At 37.1% G+C, this 14,706-nt stretch overlaps 1 protein-coding gene across 9 annotated transcripts in view; it reads right to left on the reverse strand.

Annotated features, from left to right (window-relative positions):
• Nucleotides 1-14,706, reverse strand: part of ATRX (ATRX chromatin remodeler) — an 85,405-nt gene that overhangs the window by 50,266 nt on the left and 20,433 nt on the right. For 7 of the 9 annotated variants that reach the window (XM_035325526.1, XM_035325524.1, XM_035325523.1 and 4 more), the window contains 4 exons: nt 12,925-13,034; nt 10,778-10,845; nt 6,981-9,898; nt 3,550-3,628 (listed from right to left, as the gene is read on the reverse strand). In XM_035325526.1, the coding sequence (XP_035181417.1) occupies nt 3,550-3,628; nt 6,981-9,898; nt 10,778-10,845; nt 12,925-13,034 (3,175 nt within the window). The remainder of the gene's footprint in view (nt 1-3,549; nt 3,629-6,980; nt 9,899-10,777; nt 10,846-12,924; nt 13,035-14,706) is intronic. The other 2 variants (XM_035325529.1, XM_035325530.1) reach the window with 1 other exon arrangement.

The raw sequence follows: 14,706 nt of genomic DNA on the forward strand, positions 1-14,706 counted from the left end.
TCTGATAAATGACTGATGTAACAAATGGCTTAAATGATACAGAGGAAATTGAGTACTGAAATCGAGGAATTTGTTTTCAAGTTAAAATATGTCGCTCAGAATAATATAGCACATTTCTATTTTAAGATGTAAAACCATTTAAAGTGACCGGGTTTCCAAGCAAGGAAATGGAATGCTCTTGATTTAACATTTGCAGGAACATCAAACTGCAAGTAGCAAGAAAAAAAAAAGTCATGGTAGTGTGAGAGCTCCTCCCTTCCCGTTCTCCGAGAGAAACCCATAAAAAACAAAAGATACTGTAATATTTACTTGTGTCAAGGATTTAGAACATATTCTTGGCCTACCAGATTTGAACACTACAAAGAATATAAAATGAGAAAAAGCACAGAGCTGCATGACCTCCAGCACAGGACTTTAGGTAGCGAAAACCCCTTTTCATTCATTTCTGCCACAGTGCTACTGCAATCTTGAGCACGTCCTGCTGCCCAGACCCACTCCATTTTTATCTAAACATATGGTAAATCTGTAAGGAGGACATTTTTCCAACTTTACGCAGTGCCTTAAAGAATGGGGCTATAATCCCACCAGGACATATACACCATCTCTAGAATAAAATTACGTATGTTTAACTTTTTATAAATCCTTATTTAAATGCACTACACTTTTGTAAGAACGATACTGAAAATACAAGTTCATAAATGAATTGGTTACCATGTATTTTCTAACTTACACTAAAGGAAAATACCATTTGAAAAAAAAGAGGCACATAGGAAGTGACCTAGGAGTTGCTTATTCACAGCACAGGACTACCTTAAATGACCCTTCAGACATTTCAGCAAAAATGGAATAGTAGGTGCAGCCTCTCGTGACGTGGAGTTAAGTCCACAGGATAATTTGCACCATTCTTGTTTATGAATTTTAGAGTGCCAATATGATGGAGTCGTAGCTTGTCAAAAACCTTGATGAGACAATGCTACATTGTAAAGTAATTTTCAAGAGTTTAAAACATTATTTAAATGTGATGTATTATTACCAATTAGATATCAACTCACACGTAGTGTTCATAAATACCTACTAATTATATGTAGAAATAAAGTTGCCCAAAATAAGCCTTTGAGGACAAAAAAGAAAAAAGCCACATCATGTGGCTAATAAAAGCCACCTTTCTTTCAACTAGAGCATTCCTGCTTTAAATGGGCTGCTGGTACATTAGTGGAAATTTAAATCCATCTAAAACATACTTTGGGACATGAATGTTTGGATATAACGTCACACATGTTTTAAAAAAAGTCAAAACTGCCAAACACCTTCTTCTAAATTCTGTACTGTCTTTGTTGAAACAGTCTGATTTTCAAGCTGTCAGAGTTGTATTAAATTAAATGCTTGGACAAGAAAAATGTTTTACAAAAATTTATTGCATCCATCACATACTTAAAGGCATTCTGCATTAAATACACTATTTACTTCTTAATAAACAAAACTACTGCAAACATATGAAACAGTACCATTTAAAAGATCAGAAGGACCAGTAATAGATAATTACACAACATAAGATGAAAGCATACAGCACTGTCTGTCATATTATGACCCACTTGGATATTGCATTTTGGCAAAAATGATTTCAAGACTATTTAATATTCATGTCATGCACATCCAAAGGTATGCAAATAACAGAACATCTAAACTAGAGACTTGCAAACATGAAAGCTCCCACGCTACAAATACCCAGTAGGTACTACATACCCTCTTTGGCCTGGAAGAAAATAGGCAACTTATCTGAATAGTAGGTAAACTATTTAAACACTTTGTGTTGAGTAAACAGAAAAACAAGCTTTTAACTTCTGGAAATTTGTTCCATCTTTTTACATTTTATCTCTCTGATTTTGGTGCTAAGTACATTGCATGCTGAATGTAAAATTAGACTGCAGTTACCAGTTAACATGTCTGAAGGTTGACAAAACGGTTTATTGACAAAATACCTCCCCGTATCATAAATATATATTCAAAATATTCCCTAAATATAAACTTAAACAAATATTCAGCTTTAAAAGAAATTACAGAAACTGATTTTTAGAACCTAATTTGGTAGTACCGATTTGTTCGTTAGCAGTTGGGTTAACTCTTAAACTAATGGTGAAGGTCTGTCAGTAGCATTTGTACTGTGAACACTGAACTTTGACAAAGTGTATTGGCTTAATTATCCACCAGAAACACTTAAGAAACAAGAAAAAAAGAAAAAAAAAAATCTAAACAGGACTGAAATTAAAGCATCATAAAAAAAAAAAAAAAACTTGTATTACCATTGCTTACACGTTCTGCTTATGACCCTGTGCTGTCAAGACCCTAAAGAGCATCTTTCTTTAAAAGTTAAATTGATTAAATTTGATGACTGAAACTACATCATCAGCACCATTCTGATGCCAAACTGAGGTCCGTAAAGGATATAAACCAGTGTTTTTAAAATTTACTTCAGCCATATACCAAAAGATACAACTCCGTGAAACAAAGATACCGTGTTCTAAACTAGTAAGGCTCAGAAGCAGAAAAAGACTCCATCAGCAATTGTGCAAAGCTACAAAGCTGGTCCCATACATGCTATATGGCAAAAAAAATCAGTTTCTGAAATACTGTATAAAAATTTGTTGAACAGCTCTTTAGTCTAACTACAGTAAGTTCAAAGATCAAACTCTAGCTCGTAACTGAGCAATACTTTATGTTGTGCATTCACTCGTTAGGAAATGAAGCTTTTACATTTTCTAGCCAGGCTAATTGTGGTAACTACAATGATATTGGTAAAACATGACATGTCTTAATAAACTAACTATATATTACATAATTTGTTTTTATTGAACTCGAACTGAAGCAATACATAAGCCACACATCTGAGAACACTTATGCAAGACTAAAAATGTATATGCATACTTAGTCTCTTTGATACCCTATGCACAAGTGCTTGTAGAATCAGGTCCTTAGCTAACACATCAGTGACTTCAGTTTTTCTTTAATGGATTAAAAACTCATTTTAATTAACAGCTGAAAGTATCTGTAATACTGCTTTCTCTACAGTTTTCTCTTTATTGAGAAAAGACGTTTCAAATAAGAAAGGTAAATTAGGGAACAGCAATAACCAAGTTCAATCTGTAAAGATCTCAGCACTGCATATTGCACAGATGCAAATTTTTACCTTCTACTCACTAGCTGAAATTCACATTTGTCAGAAGTAGGTTTTAGACCTGCCTGAACGAAAACACTTGTCACAAAACCCACATTTTTCAATGGGAACATAAAATGGACAGTGCTGCAGTGCGTTTATAACACACCCTATGCAAGGTGTGTTAGCTAGCACTTCTAAATACTTTCTTTGCATTTCTGGATTTTGGCCTCTGTTTTCTGGCCCCTTGTTCAAACTTGCGGGAAGCCTGTGAGCGAGTCTTTACAAGGCAGGCAGTCCTGGTTTTTACAACCTGCTTGCTCTTCCGTTGCGCCGGTTTGCGCCCACGCCTAGGGTGTGTTATAATCTTTTTTAAGTCCTTATGGATGGAATCATACCTATTCTCAGGATCGTCATCATCATCATCTTCCTCCTCCTCCATTGGAACAGCCCTTGATTTAGGGTCTCCCTCATCTCCTGGGGGAGGAAGGGGAAAAAAGCAAACAAAATAAGAAAACACTTGAGACATGTAAAAGCAGCCATAAACAACACAGCACGTGAACTACTGGCTCCGTCGAGGCATCCCATGGTAGCCAGGCTGGAACTAGAGCATCTGTAAGGTCCCCTTCAACCCAAACCGTTCTATAATTCTATGATCAAGAATTCCCACATACAAATAGCTCGTTAACACCACAACTTTTTCACTATATAACCAAAAAGCTATCTGGACAATGCAAGTAAGTACTTTTATTAGTACAAGTACCTAGCCTTTCAAGTAGCCCTTTTTACCACATTATTTTTGCTACTACACACAACAAGCAATTGTTTCCTCATTATATACTATGAATTTATTTATTGTTTTTACACTAAAACACATAAATATTGGATACTCCAGTTACAGAACTTCATTTCCTAACTGCAAGAAGTTACTAGCTCCATTTCAGGAGCTCTGCCACTGAATTTGCACAAGCTGAAAAGAATATATATATATACTATACAGAATATAGTAGAATGCAAATCACTTACTAACCTTCTCATCTGCCTTGCTGCTATTAAGAATTATCTGAGAACAATAATCCTTGCCTGTTCTTCCTTTCTATCAAAGACAACGCACATACATTTGCTGTGTATTTGTGAAGACCTATTTTGAAAAATAAACGTTCTCCTTACAGTAAAGATCAGAACTCAGCTGTACAACATGGTTATCGTCTCAGATGCAAAGCATGGCAAAAATAACAGCACAGGACACTGAATGCAACGCAAACTGGGAAAGACTAGCACAACGTGACACCTCGTTCCTCCGCACCCTCCTAGCTGAACTGAAAGAAATTCAGATAGCACACTATTTCTAGCACACCCCCAGGCCCTCCCACGTTCTTTTCTCTGACCTGCATGCAAGTCAAACCTTCTAGATAGTAATTTTAAGTATTTGGGAAAAGAGAAACCTTAACATCCTAATCAATTGAGATCCCCTTGTTCATTTCTACAGCGCATTTTCTACCTGTCGGGAGCAGACCAAAATTAGGCTGCAAAAGGCTTGCTCTCAGTTGTTTCAACACACCCTTGTCCTGGAATTAGTACTACATGGTCCTGTCAGACATCTGGTTAAGAGGTGATCAGAGAAGTCCCTCAATCTCAGGCTTGGATAAATAGAAGTATCCTGCTGGTTAAAATAGATTCTAAGTCTCATTCACTCAACAACTTGAGCTTGTTCAAACACAGAAGTAAACCTAAAGTAAACTGGGAGTAAGTGCAAGCTTGCCTCCTCATAAAGCAATGTAATCAAGTTGGCTTCTCATAGAGTGATACAACAAACAAGGCTGGAGGAGACCTCTGCAAATCATCATCTCCCACTCCCTTCCCCAAAGCAGAGCAAACTGCAAAGCAAGACCAACTTTCTCTGGGCTTTGTCAAGTCTTGAGTACCTACAAGGCTGGGGATTCCAAAATTTGATAGGGCAACCACTTTCAGGCTTTGCCCATCCTCTGTGCGAAGAACTTTTTCTTAGTGTCTAATTGGAATTCTCCTTGCTGCATGCAACTTGTATCTAGCCTCCCATCCGTTCGCTGTGCATCTGGCTCAGCCTTCTCTATAGCACCCATAGGGAAGTCAGAAGGCAGCAGTGAAGATTCCCCAGCTTTAGCACTGACCCTCCAGGCTAAGCTGCTCAGTTCCCTCTCAGACTTACTCTCCTATCAGTCATCCCACATCCCCGTCTCATTTTTCTCATTTGTAAGCTGTTAACCCTCAGCCTACTTGATGACGATCCAGCGATGCTGAGAGCTGCTGCGTATGGGTTACTGTCAGAGTACAATCAATTGTGTATCTGTAGGGAGTGTTAGTCCATTCCTATGCAAAGAGTTCACTGTTTGCAGTCTTCCTCAGCAGTGGTGTCACATTTTGGAAGCTGTCAAGGAAAATCCCTGAAAATCCCAGCACTATACGCAGAGATTCAACTAAACTTACTCCATCAGAAGACCTTGATACAAGCTCAGTACAGGGCAGTATAACATGCAGATTAAGACAGTTATTTTCCATCTGTTATTCCATGATGATGCAAAATACTCAAGCTTGAGTTTGTACTGAATACAAAATAATCAGGCTTTGCTTTCTTACAGGGTCATGAATCCAAAGAAGCATATGAAAAGCAACCTTTGCATCTTTAAAAATTAACAGCTTCCCAGAAACTAAATTGCAACATAACCCCATGAAGAAATGGGTGGGCGTCAAGTTGGTAGGAAAAAAAGAACATGATGTCTTATGTATAAAATTTTAATTTTTCTCTCCCTAGAAATGATCCTCACAAAAATAAACTCCTTTTACGCTCAGCAGTAATACTTAGAAGTGTCTGTCTACAGAGGTGTCCCGGGAAAGCCAAAATGCCACCGTGTCCCTTCTGCTACCTTCACAAATACATCACTGTTTTATCCATTGGTTAGTTGCAGTGTCACCAATGACTGGAAGTATCCGAGCCAACAGTTACAGTGAAGTCACGTACAGAAAGTTCTATGAAACATCATCAGAAGCAAGTAGAAAACAACTTCCCTGTCATTGTAATCAAAATAACAAAGAGATTACAGTTTTTTTAGTTGCAGATTAATTTCCTAAGAACACCTGTGGTGTTCAGCAGCGTGAAAACTACCCTTCCTTTTTATGTTCTCTACAGCTAAGCACTCAAATTCAGCAGTTCTGAATTTCTATTAATTTCCTAAAGACATCAGACATTGGTGAAGAAGCAGTTTATCTTGGCAGGAAAAAAAAAAACAATTATTACTATGAAACCTGCTATGAAAACGTTAATTGGTGACACTTCTGTTAACAGGTGCTCTGATGCCCCATGGGTCTCATGAGGAACTATCTACTTGGTTTTTCAGATGCATACTCTAATGCCGCAGGTTTGAGTCATCTCCACTGCATAACCAAACGTCATTGCAGTTGAACAGATACCTCCTTGCCTAAAACTAGCTTCTGCAAAACGGTACTGAGGCAACCCTAAAGAACAGATAGGCTTTCGAAAGCCTTGCGGCAAGGAAATACCTGCTGGGGTTAGACTATGACCCCATGACCTATGACTATGACAGCTTCTCCAGTCTCTCCATTTCCTGAAGATACCCATTGCCATCCTTTACTCCAGAAGCGACAACCACCACAATAAATTGTAATGGTGCTTCTAAAATCAGCATCAGAAAACCCGAAGTGGCTACAAACTTTTAAACGTTTGCTTGCTCATGAATATTTTCACTGCTGGATTAGTAAAACGTTACCCAACTCTTACAAATTTCCTCCATTCATATGTTAATAATAGGCGGAGATGGAAATCTTTGCACACCTGATGACTGACAAAATCCTGTGCCAGCAGACAGCATTAAATTTTCAGTCACTGGCATAATTTTCTGCTCATCACTGCTTCCATCACCTGTTGAATTCTGCTCATCATTTTCTTCCTTATCAGATGAGGATGAAGAAGTGACAACAACCTTTTTTGACATTTTCTTTTTCTCTTTTAAGTTATTCTTTTTACTTTCTTTCACTGACCCTCTTTTAATCTTTTTCTTATTGTTTTCGTAAGACTCCTCATCAGAAGAGGATGAGTCATTCTGTTCTTTCTTGGTGATTTTCTTTTTGTGACTTATTTTTTTCTTTTCTTTAGTTTCACGTTGTTTTTTATTCCGCACAGCATCTTCAGAAGAACTCTCCTCTTTCAGGGGAGATTTCTCAGCATCGGAAGACAGATCGATCTGTACTCTTTTAGACACTCTCTCTCTTAAATTCATCCTTTTCTTTTCTTTTGCTGTTTTTTCATTTTTAGTTTTGTCATTTTCAGAAGAATTGCAACTTCCTTTCTCTGGGGACGACTTTTCGACATCAGAAGAGGAATCATCATGTTCTTTCTTGAAGCTTTTCTTTTTCAAATTTTCAGATTTCTTCTCTTTTCTTTCTAACCTTTTTTTGTTCTTGAATTTCTCTTTTGGAGAATCCGAATTCTGTTCTTTCTTTGCATGCTTCTCAGCACTCTCTGAAGAGGAATCTTCCTGTGCCTTTTTTTTCTTCAAATCCTTATTTTTCTTAACTTCACTTAACTTTACACCTTTAGGAGAGCTCTCCTCTTTCTCCAGTAAAGACTTCTCAACATCAGAAGACTCGTCTTGCTTTCCCTTTACAGCTTTTTCTTCCAAGTCTGTGCTTACCCCTTCCTTAACATCCGACCCCACTCTTATTTTTTTATCTTCAGAAGAATGATTAATCTCCTTCTCTGGGGTTGACTTGTCAGCAGCATCATCTTCAGAAGATTTACCTCTCTGTTTCTTCAGATTTGTCTTCCTCTTGCTAACTTTCTTCTTCTGCTCTTCCTCTGAGGAATCATAACTGTCGTCTTTTCTGGAGTATTTTTTCTTAGCTTTTTTTGCAGACTCAATTTTACTCAAGCTTTTTATCTCCTTTTCTAACTCAGAATCATAGTTTGAAGAATCTGAATAGTTCTGTCGTTTCTTTTTTGCAGCAGCAGAATTTTTGGCAGATTTGCCCCTTTTAGCATCTAAATCTGATCCAGAACTGGAACTTTTTCTTTTTCGTTTTCCATTTTCATCCTTTGCCGGTTCTTTCTTCAGAACACTTAAAGGCTTCTGATCATTTGCTAGTGCTTCGCTATTGCTATCAATATCTGAAGAACTGCGACTCATCATAGCTACTTCTTTAAGAACAGCTGGCATCTCGTCAGAATCTGAGCTATCTAATATATCTGCCTTTTTTGATTTAGAAAGCTTATTAGGACTAGGACCATCAACAGTACTGTCGGAAGAGTTTCTTTTATCTTTTTTCCTCCTTGGCTGTTTTGATGATTTTCTCTTACGTTTTTCATTACACGTGTCATTGCTATCTTCTTCCGAATTTGACGTTAAAGGATTCATGTCTGTTTGGCGCCTCAGAGGTGTGGTCTTCACACGGGGTGATCTCCTGAGATCAGATTCCTCCGCAAGTGAGACGGTTTCATTCTCTGTGGAACGTTCACTGCCAGCGTTATGATTTTGTTTTACAGAGTCACATTTTTCTGCTGTAGGTACTGCATCAACATCCTTACTTCCCTTCTCGAGACTGCTGTCTTCATCTTTAACTGGAGACTCCGAAAGGGAAACAGGAGTCAGTTTTACAATCAGTTCCTTTGTTCCCTTAGCTGAAGCTTTTAACTTAGTTCCACTTTTGGTATCTTTCAAAGGAGTGTTTGATTTCATATTTGAATTTAGAGTCTCGTGATCTGTTCCTGCATTTCCACTGCCTTGCTCATCCGCTGTAGTCTGAATTTCCATAGCAGATTCTAGAGTCTCAAAAATATCTTCAGGAACAGATGAGGGAACAGACACTATATCCATGTCTAAAGCCTCCGTACTATTAGGTTCATACTGAGGTTCTTCATTTGTGCCAGACTTTTTCTCTTCGCCAGTTGCACGTTTGTTATCTGTTTGTTCCATTGTTGGAACGCTTTGATCCATTGGCTCATTGTCAGGCTGTTCCGATACAACTTTTTTCTGCTTCTTTACAGTGTCATCCTCTTTTAATGCCGCATGTTCCTTTCCTTCATCTTTCTTCACCTCATTTTTTTCTGATCTAATGTCAGTTTTTTTCTCTTTGGTATTTTTCTCTTTGATTTTAATATCCAAAGCTTGAATCTCCAGGTTCAGACCTTCTTCTAGTGCCAGGTGACATTTTTTGATGTCACCCAGCACAGATTTAAAAGCTTTTAGCTGACGAAGCTGCACAGCTGGGCTTATTTCTAAATTTTCTGCAGCCTTTTTCAAAAAGCTTACAAAGCTAGAATTCATATTTGCTGTAGTCTCAACCAGTTTTTTTGTTTTTTTAAGCATGTCTTTTGGCACCATTAGTGCTTTGTAAGAGTATGTCAGTGAACCTGAATATGAATCATCTAGTTTTTTTTCTTCACCATTGCAATTTGAATTATTTCTCTTTGGAGAAAATTTCACTGTGTGGTCGTATATTTTACTTTTTTCACTTTCCACTTTGATCTTTTTTTTGTTTTGCTGCAGTAACTGTTCCAAGTTTTCAAAGACACTGTCACAAGCAGCGACCAAGTCCAATAGAGGCTCTGGATGGCAAATATAGCAGTGCCACTGATCATTTTCATCCAGTATAGTTGATAGCTCCTTTCGACCCAGGTTGCGCAAAATGCACTTTTTACAGAAGGCGTTATGGCAGAAGTCACAGCAAATCAAGTTTCCACCTTCAGCACACCACCTGAAACGAGATGTTAGGAATATGAAAGTCTTATCTCCATATAATCAAGGCCACATATTTGAGAAGTTTACGTATTTTTCACTATTTGATAATGAATCTACACTTTAAGAATTCAGGTGATAAACATTAAGAAACGCATGACTGAAAAGCATTCAACTGAATTAGAAAGTCAGAATATTAAACTGTTCAACTAACAGTTCAAAAAGCTGAAAGGGCCAGAAATATCCAAACACTTTCAGCACTCATCTTAATCGCAAAAACAGAACTAATTAAATTTTATTTTCCATGTTCTTTATGAGAAGTTTTTCTCTTCTGTTTTAGAGCAAAATAATCAGCCTCAATATCTTTCTAGACTTAACTGGTATATTACTAGTGCACATACATAGGAAAAAAAAATCAGCTGCATATAGATTGCATGGTCTTCAATGAAGACCTGAAAAGTGACTGATAGGAAAGCTCACAAGCAGCACAAACTGCAGAATTTTGACTGGATTATTCATTTAAATATTTGGCAGATAGACAATAAAAATACTTTATTTCAAAAGTGGGAGATGCATCTGGAAAAACAAAGTTAAAAATAAAGTCTCACAAGGCTTAAAACGTCATATTCTATCCCCAGCTTTGCACTGAAGTATTTGTATGGTAGACGCTATTTAGTTAAAATAGCATGTGTTGTCTTGCAAGTGTTTACTACTAGATTTCTTTATAAAATGTTTTCTTGTTCATTATTAAAAGTAACTGAAATATTTGCAAAAATCCTCTTAGTAAGAAACAACTGTTAATCAAAGCTCTTTTGTACTAGTCTTTATCCATCAATTTCATTAAGGCAAGAGAAAGAAAACAAGAGCTGGGGGTGTTACTCAGTTTCTATATACCTACCTACACTGTTCATCCATTCCATCTGAATCACGGCTTATGTCATCGCTCATGTAATACTTGTAGCAAGTCTATAATGAAAGACAGAACAAGGAATTTTTTATTCAATCTCAGATGCACTCCAGTAAGCCACATGATTTCAACATGCACTAGGAGCAGACCATTAAAAGCACCAACTGAAAGGTATTCAGCATTCTAACCTTTTCACATTTATTATTAATCTAAAAAGAAAAAAAAATCATAGGTACAATAGGTCCTAAATCATGAATTATTTAGGTAGCTCCAGGTTTATTTGAAAGTTACTTAACAGGCTTTTGTTTGATGGCTGCATATTTGCATATTCTAGAACGTGAACTGAATGTTTGTCTTCCAATTTCGGAAAGGTTTTCTGCCTACATTCTAGGGACATCAACAACACAGTGAAGAAAACCACATCTCCCTGATACACTTAATCCTACGTAAATTAGTTTTCAGCTCTATGTTATTTACTGATCGATCCCGTAAGATTTTAAATAAAAAGGTCTTCTGTATTCATCCCGATGTTAACATCAAAGGCTTTAATTTCCAGGTGCAGATAAGCATTTCAACTGAAAAACTGCTAACAACAGGAAAATAATACACACAACTCAGCTAGCAGTGGCTTCAGGTGCTGGAGTTTTTAAATCACATTTTTCAAGTCATTTTCCAGTCATTGGTAAAGGAAGTTCTCCTAAACTTGAAGGTCTACTTCTACTTCTAGGGATTAATCCAAGCTATCAGCTAAATTCTGCCCTTACACCCAGTGAATTCAGAATGCAGAAGAGACTTCCGCACCTGAAGTGATGTCCCTTAATCTGGAATACAGAGTTATACACCACCCAAACAGCAAAAAAAGCCAACGATATAAGCTGTTGTTTAGACTCTTGGCAGTATACTTGGCGTCAAAGGAAAATAGTTTCTGAAACAAAACTGAAAAGTCTAGGGCTTTTTACCTAAGCAGGAGGAAAGAATACATGGAAGACACAGAATATGCAGATCAGGGACTTCCATTCCTCTCTCACACATTAACGTATGGCCATGTTCATTTAAGAAGAGACAGAAAATTTATGGGAAACAACAAATGACATCATTAATTAGCAGAACTCAGTCAAGAGCTGTTAGGGAACCCAACAACCTAAACAAGTTTCAAAACTGAACTGGATATTTGCACATACCCCACAAACTTGTACAGTTACATATCAATGAATCTCAAGTCTTGGAACAAGAGTTAGGACTCTAATGGAGATTGAAAACAGTCATCCTGAAAGCTAATTTTCCTGAAGCATGCTTTATAAAAGAAACGAGCCAGAATAAGTAGAAGAAATGAGCCAGAATATTAGACTATATGGACACATCTGAGACAGTATGTCAGCCGAATGCCTGACGTTATCTGGGACCTGGGGGAGAAGCAGGAGGAGAGAAGGGGAATGCTAAATACACACAAATTTGTATCTCTGTATCTTCAGAGTTATCTTTATAAATACAGAATCTCTACAGATATAGAGACATGTAATAGAGAGATCTCTGTCTCCTTGAAAATCCAAAGGCAGGTCTCTGCAACAGGAGGCAAAGCCAGTTTCTTCCTCCCCTGCTCCTCATCTCTTGCATTGCCGGCGACTTACAACCTAACTGAAGCCACCATAAGCTACATAGCTGAAGATCCAGATGGTAGCTTAGGGCTATAGACCAGATAATCGTTACAGAGGTTGCCATAAATTATGACAGTCCTGGATCTGTATGTCAGGGAAACTGAGATGGCTTTGAAGCTACCTTTCTACTTGTTACTCTGATGTTGTTTTACAAACAGTGCGCTTTACCAGGAGATCCACAATCGAATTTGTTCTTATAAGTATCAGAAATTTCAGACCGATTAACATCACTAACACTCTAGTCTTAAAACTGTACAAATAACTTTACAAATAAAAAGAGAAATCACAATGAGTTTAACTGGGGTATACAAAATATTTTTTGTTGCTTTCTGCTTTAGTTTCCTTAATTATAACAGTTGATGACTGAAAGGTTTTTAAGCTAAAACCCAAGAACTACTCCCACAAAAATCCCACCCAAATCGACTAATACAACATTTCAAACAAAAACAAACAGTACAAACTGTATAACTGTTTACCACATACCTTACAAATAAGAACTTTCAGTGTAGGATGTCTATAGATTGAATCCTTTTGAAAATGGTTCACCTGTTGCCCACAAGCTGTACAGCTTACAATTCCATGTAGTCCTTCCTCTATAGAGAGGATTATAAACCACACATTAATTCTTTTTATTAAATTTTTAAAAGAAATCTGTATATATCTATTTCATTTTCTTACAGTGTTTTGGCCTGTTACGTTCTTTACCACCCAGTGTCAGAGAGATGTTTCTGCACTGCTCACCAGTTAAAGACTGAAAGAATTTTCCCCTAATTATTATACTCCACTTGGGATCAAGATACATCTTTTCCTTTGGGAGACCTAATTTGAATTAACTGGTCATCTCCTGAGAACACACCTAAATATGCAAGTCATCACTACAAATCTTTCAAAGCAGCCCTGATATCCTGTATAACCTTCCTCTTCCATTCTTTACATGGAATTTTATGAACACAGTTTGTATTAAGATGGTTCCTTCACACACAGCTTTAGTTTCTCAATGAAAAAGACTGGAAACCATTGCAGGAGGTATATGCAACGCTTACAAACAATGTCTGAAAAATCCTATTTCAATTTTTGTTCCCTTCTTGATTTCTTGTTTTTAAAGTACAGTTTTGCTGCAATACGTATGTTCTCAACATCTTGCTGACTGTTCCAATAGTTCTATACCACTCTGGTGCCATACATACATTTGGTCAAGAAAGCATCTCTACGTTAATCCCTCAACTCCCTTTCAAAGGCAGTGAGTTTAGAAGGCTTGCTCTCTGCCAGGCTATTAAACCAACTAATTAATGCTATGAGACCCTTTACTTTTCAACAGCAATGATGCTTCCAAGGAGGAAAATCATTTGAGAATGCTTATACATTAAGTTAATATGCTGTCAAAAACTTTATTTGGGATCAAGTAGACAGAGGTTTGATACAGGCTTAACTGCGACTTGCCATTTGCTGTCTTGTTCAGTAAGTAGTACAAGAAAATTGCCTCAAATATTTAACTTAATGGTTATAGTCTCACTACAGACTAACTACCACACAGACTAAGAACCAAGCACCAATAGAACAAGGTCAAGGAACTGAGTGAACATATACACAATACAATCTACTAGCTATTAGCTCCTGAAGCACAATCTCAAATAGATTACTGTCCAGTGAGAACAGCTAACACATCCTTATAATTCAGTGAAAATACCAGGTCTGAAATTGTGAATGTAAGATTTGTTGATTCTAACTTCTATGCATGCAATCACACGTACTGCAGAGCTTGTAGATTTTCAAAACATCCCATATGACCTCAAAAGCTCAAGTGCCTGTTCCAAATGCTGCTGGCAAATCTCAAATACACACATTTCATCATATCGTACTACTCAGAAAAATAGATCACCTTCTCTTATATCAAGCAGCACAGCAGCCTACCCAGACTTTTTCAAACATCACTGTCCTTAATGGGTGTAAGGAATGGAGGGAGAACAAGCTATTCGCTGTCAAGTCCCAAGCCACTTCCACCTTCTCTACAAATTTGAGGGGGAAAAAATATAGCCTTCTTCCTAAAATCTGCAAGTTAGCACTAGAAAAAAATATATATATTTTTCAGGCAAACCTTTGTAAATCACATTACTACTACAAATGATGGAGGTCTGAAAAAATGAAGTAACTATTTATTCATTAATACTGAGAAACTACTTAAAAAAACATTCCTAACTATGAGTTTGTTAGTAAAAACACAACCATAACCATTCTGCAGACACAAAAGTTGCAAGTAAGGACTGA

This window comes from Oxyura jamaicensis, chromosome 4, assembly GCF_011077185.1.
Source record: "Oxyura jamaicensis isolate SHBP4307 breed ruddy duck chromosome 4, BPBGC_Ojam_1.0, whole genome shotgun sequence".
Taxonomy (NCBI): Eukaryota; Metazoa; Chordata; class Aves; order Anseriformes; family Anatidae; genus Oxyura; species Oxyura jamaicensis.